Source organism: Dysidea avara, chromosome 8, assembly GCF_963678975.1.
Source record: "Dysidea avara chromosome 8, odDysAvar1.4, whole genome shotgun sequence".
NCBI lineage: Eukaryota > Metazoa > Porifera > Demospongiae > Dictyoceratida > Dysideidae > Dysidea > Dysidea avara.
The window spans coordinates 17139245-17150833 of NC_089279.1; the positions used below are offsets into that span (position 1 = coordinate 17139245).

Sequence of the window (11589 nt, forward strand, 5' to 3'; positions counted from 1 at the left end):
TGTGAGGACTCTGATTTTCCTTTCCCCAACCCCCCGGCGTTGTAATTAATCGTGTTTGTAGTTTAGTTGTAGAGTAATTTGTATTGTAACTGTAACAAAAAAGTTCTCAGTAGCGTGAAAAAAAAAATTTTCTGCTAGTTCTCCTGTCATTCTTATTTTTATTTATTTTTATTTATTTATTTATATTCTTGCGTGGAACCAATGAAACAAAATAGCTAAGCATTAACTGATATTGATGGTTGCGCCCAATTGGCGTGCTCTGGCGTTTTCAAGAGACTGAATAAAACTGCCTACACAAAAGAAGGTGATTGAATGGTCCAGCAAGGATGTAGAGAGGTAAACCAACATGTTTCAGTTGACATGTAAAACGTTCTAATACTGATGACAAAAGGCGAGATCGGATGGGCATTTTGATAGATTTTGGCCTAGATAAGAGAGCCGCCAGTGCCACCCTATGGACGAATATAACTAAACAAGGATGCAGTATGACTTTAGAGAGGCAAAGCATCACGTTTGGTGTGCAAGATTTCTTTAACGCATTGTAAATTGGTCGATATCGGCAAAATTCGTGGATATCGGCATTTGGCGGTTTTTGAGGTCGCTTGAAGAGCTGCCAGACCAATCCTATGAATGAAAGCTCCAGGCTATGGGTCTAGCAAGCTTTTGAGAAATAAACTAGCACATCTGGCTAGCAAAAGTTCCCGTCAGTGAATAAAATCGGCATTTTTGACGAATTTTTGACAGCCGTCGAGCTCAGCCAGATGGCAAACAATTTTGGTGTGGTAGTAGTTGGACCCATGCCAGACCAGTTTGACCTGGGAGGGTTACTTTGGCATCGATACTGTGTGCTCCAGTGACATCGAAACCCTTTTCAAGTCAGAAATTTCATTTTCGCGATGCTGCGGCTGGAAATTGCTCCAGACAATGCAGCCACTGATGGTTTTAGTTTAGAGTACAGTTAGTAAGAAAGGTTGAAAGCGCATATTATAGCTTTAAAAGACATTTCCTTGAAGATATAGCAAAAAATCTCATAATTTGTAAACATATTCGCCGATTTGCACGACAATACGTTAATGAAAAATAACGCCAATCTGGCATTTTCTAAGTGGTACCTAGCCTAGCATTTGTGGGTGGTTTGGTAGTTGATTCTCGGAGGTCGAAATTTCACGTTGCGGACCCTATCATAGATTATACATTCCCTACCAGAATCTATGCTTTAATCCAATACTTGCACTATCACAAAAATATGCCGGGAGAGGACACAAATAAATCAAACGAAGAGCCAAGCAAAACTTTCTGACTCCGTTTCCAGACTGTATCAATTCGCCACGGCACTACAACCTTTAAAGTCAAGAGCTTCAGAAGAACACCACACAACCCACAGCTCGACCCACAATCGACCCTGATCGAGGAGTTAGTCTCGAACCACAAAAAAGGCGTGGCTGGAAACAACTTGTAAACTTTAGTCAACTTTAGTCAACTCAATACAAGTAAGGCATGACATCAGTGATGCTGCCGGTACACTGCTACCTGAATCCATTACTATAGTCAGTGAAGAGACAGTGCCGATTTACACTGGACGAAGCAGCGAATCCTTCATTATACTTCTACACGCAGTGCATGACATTCAAAGGACATGGATCAAAGTGATTACGAAGGACTACTTCAGTTTAAAACACCTGAGAAGGGTAAGTATCCTTATATCTGGATACTAATGCAGTATACAGAGTTCATCATGCAGCTGGTATTACTCCACTACTGAGAGATCTTTATGAACACATCACTCCACCATATGCTGCAGACTGGAAAGTGATAGGAATACTACTAGGTTTACCAAATGGAGAATTAAAGAGCATAGAGGCTGGTTATCCTACTAACATGAAATGGTGCTGTAACCGAATGTTGGAAAAGTGGCTTGAAATAGACCTCTCTGCTAGTTGGGAGAGGTTGTTGAAGGTGATTGAATCACCTGCAGTGTCCACTGATCAACGTTCAGATAAAGGTGACCAATAGCTAGTAGATGAACAATTGCATGAATATCTATGTTGTGTTGTCTTTACTAACTACAGCAATCACCAAACTACCTGACGTGTTATTAATAACCATTGACCAAGGTAGAGTCAGTAGACATAATTATATGTTCTTCTCTATATATCTGATGATTTTTATAGGGGTCTCCATATTGTCCAACATAGTGAGCCAGGTTAACATACAATTACAGTTTATGGCTGATGATAACACTTGGCCACCAGACCAGCCAAAAAAATTTATACCTCTCCTACTGATTCATTACAAAGGACATCGCAACTTACAACAAGCCATGGCCATCACTAAACTGACACAAACAGGTGACATTGCTTCATTAGCTAGTAATCAACCAGTCCCCAAATATCATCCTAGCTATCAGCCATTACAAGAGGTCATTGATAATAGTGCTGTAACTAAAGAAATTGAGCAAATCTTATCCCCACTAGAAAATAAGGATGAATCACAATTTATCTTGATCGAAGGTCCTCCCGGTATTGGCAAATCTGTTTTTCTAAAGGAAATTGCTTACCGATGGGGTAAAAAGAGAATATTAAAAAAATTTAAGTTTGTTCTCCTTGTCTGCCTGCGCGATCCTATTGTACAACAAACTACATCAGTCCATGACCTCCTCCAGTTGTTCTGTGTAGGGCACCAAAGAGCACCAGAAATTACTGCTGCTTGCAGGGATTACCTTTTTGAGAATGGTGGCCAAGATCTCCTTTTCCTATTGGATGGTTTTGATGAATTTCCATTAGAAATGCAAAAAAATACTTTGATCTTAGAAGTTCTTAAACGTCGTGTACTACCAAACTGTGGCTTGATTGTATCATCTCGTCCACATGCATCATCGAATCTCCGCAAACAAGCAACACTTAGGGTAGACATATTGGGTTTCACTGAAACAGATAGAGTAACTTTTATTAAACAAGCACTGCCAGATGCAGTCAAAGTGTTCACTGATTATCTTGAATGTAACCTAACTATAAATGGTCTGTGTTTCATCCCTTTTAATATGGTGATCTTGATTTATCTGTACAAGCAAGGGATCCCTCTTCCCAGAAATTCTACTCAGCTCTACAACTACTTTATCTGTCTGACAATCTGTCGACATCTTGCCAAGTGTGGTCACCTTCTTGATAACACCATCAACGATCTAGTCAGCCTTCCTGAGCCTTATAATACAATAGTCAAACAGCTGTCTGAACTGTCACTTGAGGGTCTCAACAGCAACAAACTAATCTTTACCTTGGAGGAGATGAAAGCAGCTTGTCCAGATATTGCAGTCATTCCGGGAGCAATCAATGGCTTTGGACTCTTGCAAACTATTCACCATTTTGGTTTGACAGGGAATGTAATGACATTTAACTTTGTCCACTTTTCCATCCAAGAGTTCTTGGCTGCTTACCATATCACTCATCTTCTACCAGACAAAGAGCTGCAAGTACTTGAAGCCAAATTCTGGAGTAATCTTCATTCTAACATGTTTGCAATGTACACCTCACTTACCAAGTGCCAATGGTCTGCTTTTAAAAAATTTCTCTCAGCGGGGCACAGTTCAATTACCATTTCTGAGCAATTTTTGAAAAATCAGTTAAAATGCCTTCATTTGTTTCGTTCATTCCATGAGGCTGGAGACAAATTCTATTACACTTCCGTACAAAATGGAGTAACCTTTAATAATAAAGTAATCAATCTTCACTACACTAGTCTATCACCTTATGATGTTGAGTGTGTTACACTCTTTCTTATCTGCTCATCTCACAAGGAGTGGGAGAAGCTTGATTTACGTGGTTGCCATATCCAAGATCATGGTCTTCATGTATTACACCGTAATCTATCCCAGAGTGACGTTACAATTAAAGAGCTGGGCTTGTCGGTTAATGACCTAACCAGTTCATCTTCCACCTTCATCAGTGATCTCACCATCCACTGTAGAGTTGAAGTATTGCGAATTAGTGGTAACCACACCATTGGAGAAGACCCTGCTCTCTATAATGCACTGTCCCATCCCTCCTCTATGCTAGTTAAACTACGTATGGTTGTTACTGGCTTATCATCCTCTTCAACCATTGTCCTTTTCAAAGCACTAGCCAGGGAAAATAAACTGCAGCAACTCTACATCGGTGATAATGACATTACGGATGAAGCTTGTGATATCATTGCCACCACACTCAATAACAATGCAACGCTGGTCAAACTAGGCATGAATCTCAACAAGATTAGCACAGAGGCTGCTCAGCATTTAATACAATCCCTCCACTATAACAACACATTGGAGGTGCTGGAACTACCCTGGTATCCTAATGATGTTGAAAGGAAGATTAGATCTCTACAAGAAGAAGTTATCAAGAGCAGAGAAAGTAGAGGATTTCAAACAAAACTGAACATTGTGTGTATGTAGCTACTTTTCTTAATTTAATTTTATATTTGTCCATATCTCATATCTGTAGTAATATTGGACATCATTTAGGCTCTGTGGTCAGTGGCGTAACTAAACCCGGGCCTACCCGGGCCCAGGCCCGGGTGTCAGCAATCAAGTCACGCCCACTGAATTAGCTATAGGGTAGTAGAAAAGACTATTTCACCGAATAATCGATCGAGACCTTGACAATAGCACACATTTTAGGCTGCAAAGCTATATTACCTTTCGTTATAGTAAAATCACTTCAAACTACCAGGTTATCAGTACAAGCGCCTCTATAAATAATTATCGTTTCGATAATTCCACTTTTTTTTTTTTTTTTTTTAACCATCAGAATAATGATGAAATGACAAAATTACATACAGAGCCTCGGACACATGCGACTACAAAGATAAGATCCGCGTAGGCATGGCAAGGATACATACAAAAATAATTAACTACTAAATTGGCCATCTTTACAAGAACGCAGAAAGCAAGCACGCCTCATCCTATTGTACAAGATAGTTAATCATTTATTATTGGTCCCAAATCGCTGTCTGCCATCATTAAATCAAACTGCTACCAGAGCCCATCATGATCAGAAATTTAATCATATACAGTCTTCAGTAAACACGTATCTCTATTCATTCCTACCCAGAACTATTCCCCATTGGAACGATCTATGTATCCCTAATCTATCTACCATTGATCTTGAAACATTTAAACAATCAACTACTCCTACTTTATAACTGTAACTTAGCACTTATTGTATTTATTGTAACTTAGCCCTCACTGTAATTTAGTATTCATTGTAATTCTAGCACTTATTGTAACTTACCACTTACTGTAATTTAGCACTAGTTGTAACCTAACACCTATTGTAACTTAGCACTTATTGTAACTTAGTACTAATCATTATTGTAACCTAAATTATAGGCACTTATGTTATTGTAACTTAAACTAGGCACTTATGTGTACGTACCTTGTACATTAGCGTAAAAACCCTGTTGGGTGTTTGCTAATCAATAAATAAATGAAAAAATATAAATAAACTTAACTTAAAGTGTCCAGGTTGGATTACTACATGCATAAAAGATTCTCTGAGAGGAAGTTATAGCCACAGCAGCTGCTCTATCAAGCAATGCTTTCGTCTTGGAAAAACTCAGATTTGAAACTCTTTTCATAGATGTTACTGTCTCTGTAAGGTAATGGCCAAGGCAACCAATTTCAACTGTGTGGTAATGACTAACAAAACCCAAGCGGTCAAGCTCAGCAATAATTTGCAGATATTCTGGTTTCTCCTGCTTACGTTCTCGTGCAGTAGAAAGGTCAGCACGAGAATTAAATGGGCAGGTAAGTTCCAGAAGTACAACAGATTTCATTTCTGCATTATATATAACAATGTCAGGTCGGTGAGAACACACTAGTACAGCAGGGGGAATGGTGGCAGGAGGAGAGTCAGACGCACGTTTGCCATCCAAATCAGCAAATATTTCTACATTATCCAAACAAGCTTGCAACTCAGACATCAAACATAATAAAACAGCATCATGACGAAAAGTAAACCTGCCTTGCTGCAAAGCCACAGGACACCCATTTAGCACATGGTGACAAGTTGGACGAGGTGACAAACAAAGTGAACAAGTTGCACCAGTTTGTATATGCCAGCGACGTAAATTTAACGGAGTTGGTAATGTATCTGATGAAGCTCGCAGCACAAACGAAAGCTGGCCTGGATGAAAACCCAACAGGACTGTAATAGCTTTACTTGTGAATACAACTTCAACTTATTGCACTGGGCCCTGGTGTCGGTACAATTCTAGTTACGCCACTGTCTGTGGTATTGCTAAAAATCTTTATTCAGTATATTATGATACTGCGATTCTTTGGTAGTACTAAATATCAAGACACACGATAGTGTGTCGTGCGGCCCAAGAAGCCGGCGCGCCACACCGTGGGTATATTGACAGGAAAAAAGAAAAAGGTCATTTTCACACCTTTGTATCTCGGTGATCCCTACTCCAATTGGAACCAAATTTGTTACAGAGTTTCCTGCCAGCTAGGGGAGTCTACATACCAAATCTGAAGGAAATCGCGCCAGCCATTTCCGAGATACGAGCTACCAAAGTTTCGATTTTTTTCTTTGTTTTTTTTTCTTCGTGTTTTCGCATACTTGCATAAAGCGAAAACGCGTACTCCGATCACCTTGAAATTTAGCCCACAGAAAGGAAGTCCAAAGGCGAATTCTAGCATCAAATTTGGTGCAAATCCGATGAATGGTTCGGCTCAGGAGTTATGACCGATTATTCGCGTAAAACAAGATTGATTTGTTGTCACGCCTACAGGGTAAACCGCTTCATGGAATGAGTTGAAAATTGCTATGTAGATGGAGTAACCATCGTAGGAGTGCCTTTTGGTAGTTTGAAAGGAATCGAGATAAAGACCATGGAGATATGACACAAAACCCAACCTGTGTCACAATTATGCAATCGATTTTTTTTTTAAAGTATTAGTTTTTACGTCTACTAGCCACAGTACTAGGCAAACCGCTTAGAGTAATCAGCTGAAAATCGGTGTATAGTTGGAATAATCTTCATAGAAAGTCCTTGCAGTAGTACAGAAGAATCGGATTACAAACCACTGAGTTATGATTCGAAAGCCAACTCCGTGTAGCAAATACGAGATCGAGATACTCTAAGTCTAATAGAACAGTCACCCTAATAGAGCATTCAGCTAATTTATTTACTCCATTATAGAATTCTATTACATTACAAGTTATTGTAGGGAGTTCAGCTGCAAACAGTTAATCTTATAGACAGTTCAGTAAGAAGCAAGTCACCCTATAGAGAGTTCAGCTACAAATATATTGCTGTAGTGATTCAGAACATTACAAGTCACACTGAAGAGAGTTCAGCTATAAACAAGTCATGCACCCTGTAGAGAGTTCAGCTACAAACAATTCACTCTGTAGAAGTTCTGTTACAAACAAGTCTTCATGCAGAGAGCTTAACCACCAAAATCAACCATGTAAAAACTTCAACTTTACTAACAAGTTACTCTGTAGAGAGATCAGCTAGAAACAAGAGAGAGCTCAGCTAGAAAACGTCACCTTGTAGAGAATTCAGCTACAAACAAATCACACTATAGAGAGATCAGATAGAAGAAGCCACCTTGTAGAGGTGAAGTGATCACCCTAGAGAGAGTTCAGCTAGAAAAATCACCCTGTAGAGAGTTGCAACTACAAAGAAACCATCCTGTAGAGAGATCAGCTAGAAAAAGTCACCTGTAGCGACATCAGCTACAAAGAAACCATCTTGTAGAGAGTTCAGCTACAAACAAATCACCCTGCAGAGAGTTTGGCTACAAAAATCACCCTGTAGAGTATTCAGCTACAAACAAATCACCTTGTAGAGTGTACAACTAGACACAAGTCACCCAGTAGAGAGATCAGCTACAAGAAGTTACATTGTAGAGAGATCAGCTAGAAGAAATCACCTTGCAGAGAGTTCGGCTACAAAGAAACCATCCTGTAGAGAGTTCAGCTACAAACAAATCACCCTGTAGAGAGTTCAGCTACAACCACATCACCCTGCATAGAGTTTGACTACAAAGAAACCATCATGTAGAGAGTTCAGCTGCGAACAAATCACCCTGTAGAGAATTCAGCTACAAACATATCACCCTGTAGAGAGATCAGCTAGAAGAAGTCACCTTGTAGAGAATTCAGCTACAAAAAACCACCCTGTAGAGAGTTCAGCTGCAAACAAATCACCTTGTAGAGAGTTCAGCTATAAGTAAGTCACCCTGTAGAGAGATCAGCTACAATGAAACCATCCTGTAGAGAGTTCAGCTACAAACAAGTTACCCTATAGAGAGATCAGCTAGAAACAAATCACCTTGAGAGAGTTCAGCTACAAACAAATCACCCTGTAGAGAGTTCAGCTACGAAAAGATCACTGTGTAAATAGTTCAGCTATAAGAATTCACCTTGTAGAGAGTTCAGCTACAAAAGAAACCACCCTGTAGAGAATTCAGCTACAAATATATTGCCATGTAGAAAGATCAGCTAGAAGAGTTACCTTGTAGAGAGTTCAGCTACAAAGAAACCATCATGTAGAAAGTTCGACTACAAACAAGTGACTCTGTAGACAGATCAGCTAGAAGAAGTTACCTTGTAGAGAATTTAGCTACAAAGAAACCATCATGTAGAGAGTTCAGCTACAAACAAGTCACCCTGTAGAAAGATCAGCTACCCAGTATAGATATCAGCTAGATACAAGTTACCTTATAGGGATCAGCTACAAAAAAATCACCCTGTAGAAATATGTGTTGGAAACAAATCACCATGTAGAGAGTTCAGCTAGAAACAAGTCACTCTGAAAACAGTTCAACTACAAACAATGGGAGTTTCAACTACAGTTCAGTTATGTATAAGAAGTCACCTTATTACCTACAGTATGATTATCTTTAATTGTTAAATATAAAAATATTTTTAATCAGACAAAAAGCTGTACACAAAATTTCTTCCTTTGTTCCACAATTCCTGCAGAAAAGAAAAAAAAAACAAGTTAGAAGGAAGCACCAAAGCCAGTTAATGGCTGGCTTTGTGGCTTGCAATACAAAAAGAAGTGATATCTAAACCAAAACAGCCAAGCTGTAAAAAAAGAGTGCAGCCCCCCAAAAGGCCAAAATGAAAAAAGATGTGAATTCCAAGGTGGCGGCCAAGAAATGGCTGTGATGGTAGGTTAATGGCAAAAAATTTAATTATGACAATTCAGGTGAATTTGGTGCCGAATCCTAGTGGAGGAGGCAACGCAAATTCACCTGAATTGTCGTAATTAAAAATTTTGTCATTAGCCTACCATCAGAGCCATTTCTTGACCGCCATCTTAGATTTCACATCTTTTTTCATCCTGGCCTTTTTGGGGGCTGCACTCTTTTTGTACAGCTTGGCTGTTTTGGTTTAGATGATATTATAATGCTTGCAGTACAAAAAATGGTAACTGGGCTTTGTAAATTTAGTAATGCAGAAACAAATGATTTTCACTCAGTTGCTCCGCTTACTCCTATTCAGTTTTGAGACCTCAAATTTAACATTATGGCTTTGTTGATAGTTACCTTGCCATAACTAACATTTGTTTCAGAGTTATTTTAACAAGGAGCCAAAGCTGTTTTGCCTTGAACAATCAGCTTAATGATGCTTGCATACACCTTAAACAAGCAAATATTATATAGTACGTTGGTGCAACAGCAATGGTTTGCTGCAACTTGTGTACATGTCCATGCAACTTACAGGGCACTGTTTAATGCATAATTTATATGATGCTACGTAGCTTGCTTGTTGTGCATATGCATGTCTTTGGCCTCGGGAGGCACATAATGCTTTGTTCTATATATAGTATATTGCTGGGCAACAGGAGCTTTTGATGCATGTAGCTTGACAACACAGGCCTGCTATGCAAGTTTTTGGGTACTATTACTGTGAGATGTCATCAATAGCTCTATTATATATACCTTAACTTGGTTAAGACTATCAGTCCGTCTTTCAATGGTACATACAACTTGCAATATACATGCAGGGCTGAGTGGATCCAGAAGGTGCACTGGAAGCAAGTACACCCCTACTCTTGCTTGGCCATACCACTTTTTTCTCTTTGTCATTTTCTCCCTACACAATGACAAAGGCAGTCTGGCCAGGCAAGACTAGTGCACTCCCATGCTCTTTTGACTTAACCCTACAATACACATTATAATAATTATGCAAAATAATTATTAGGGTTTAACCAAATCAGCTTAATCTAGAGAGGGGTCCAAGGGACATGCATGTGCCACTTTCCCCACCCTCAAACCAGTTAACTAAAATAATATTTCAAGATTGAGATACTCCAATAGAGCAGTCAAATGCTCTAATAGAACAGTCATCGCATGCAACACAGAGAGTGTATCAGTGTGACAATGGGCCTGGGATGGTTTTACAAATGCATGATTTTGTATACCACCATAACTACATGACTTTAGAGTCATAAACTATGGATATCACCACTGTCATTGATCCCTATTTACAGCTCATATTCGATGAAGACTATTCATTCAGAAAGTATAATTATTTATGTTGCTGCAATTATATTAGTTATCTGTACATAATAACTACAAAGTATCAAGAACTATAAATGTAAAAAAATGATATCTCTTACCCCTGCTATATATTCCTATGATCTTCCCTCTTTTTTTCAAATCTTGCCACTGTACACATATGATACACACTGACTATCTCAACTGCTCAATACATGTTATATAAATAAAATACATGAATAGTATACATAGCTACCTTAATACTGTTGTCAAATAAAAAAGCACAAATGTACTCCTGGCTGATTTTAAGTTACATTAATATTCAAGGACAACATCACACTCTTATTTAAACACAGGGAGTGCAGGATGTAGCAGTGACTATACCGTAATTACATGTATGTTTGTCATAAATCTAACTAAAAACTTTTTACATTACAGATTCTGAAAGGTGAGGTGATATGTTAAGCAATGGTGTGCTTGCAGAAATTGTGGAGCTTCAGAGTCTTTTGTGAAATAGGTAAAAGAAAAGACGGTACTACTTCTCTAAATGCTTGTTTAATTCCTATGACCTATGCTACAGTTTCATTTTTGGTGACAGGGGTGTATCCAGGATTTTTCATAGGTGGTTCCAAATTTCTTAGTGAGTTATAGGTGCAGGGGTCTGGGAGCACACTGCCTCAGCTGCTGACAAATTATGTAAATTAAAATTTATGAATTAATACTATAAACTATTTGTGGCCCGGTCTGTGAAAAGGGATCTTATACACTATAGCATTTCCAAATTGTCAAGTTTGACTAATCATGATTCCTCCTGTTTTCAACCAATCACCTTCATATTATACCAAGCCATAGTGCTACATTAGGGGTATAAGGGGGACTAAATTTCCATTCACAAGTGAATTTACAGGTTGTCAAGTACATGCAATCGAAAAGGCTATAACGCATTTTTGCAGACCAGGTCACATTTCAATAAAATTTGGTTCCACTGAAGTACCATTTAAAACTGTATTCTATTATGAATGTTCTATTAGAGTAGTTTTGATTGCTCTATTAGAATACATCTGATTACTCCATCAATGATATATACA

General features: G+C 38.7%; 1 protein-coding gene across 1 annotated transcript; it reads left to right on the top strand.

The window, feature by feature from the left end:
* The first annotated feature begins 1465 nt into the window (after positions 1 to 1465).
* LOC136264060 (NACHT, LRR and PYD domains-containing protein 4-like) lies at positions 1466 to 4456 on the top strand. The gene is made up of 5 exons (XM_066058743.1): positions 1466 to 1490; positions 1549 to 1688; positions 1742 to 2002; positions 2070 to 2114; positions 2172 to 4456. The coding sequence occupies exons 2-5, from the start codon at positions 1637 to 1639 to the stop codon at positions 4427 to 4429; spliced, it is 2616 nt and encodes an 871-aa protein (XP_065914815.1). The 5' UTR covers positions 1466 to 1490; positions 1549 to 1636; the 3' UTR covers positions 4430 to 4456.
* Positions 4457 to 11589: the final 7133 nt, after the last annotated feature.

What these genes read in the sequence shown, in the direction of transcription:
- LOC136264060 (XM_066058743.1), top strand. Translation starts at nt 1,637, where the DNA reads ATGGATCAAAGTGATTACGAAGGACTACTTCAGTTTAAAACACCTGAG. An exon ending in GTTTAAAACACCTGAGAAGG is followed by an intron (nt 1,689 to 1,741) that starts GTAAGTATCCTT and finishes TTCATCATGCAG; the next exon opens with CTGGTATTACTCCACTACTG. An exon ending in ATTAATAACCATTGACCAAG is followed by an intron (nt 2,115 to 2,171) that starts GTAGAGTCAGTA and finishes TGATTTTTATAG; the next exon opens with GGGTCTCCATATTGTCCAAC.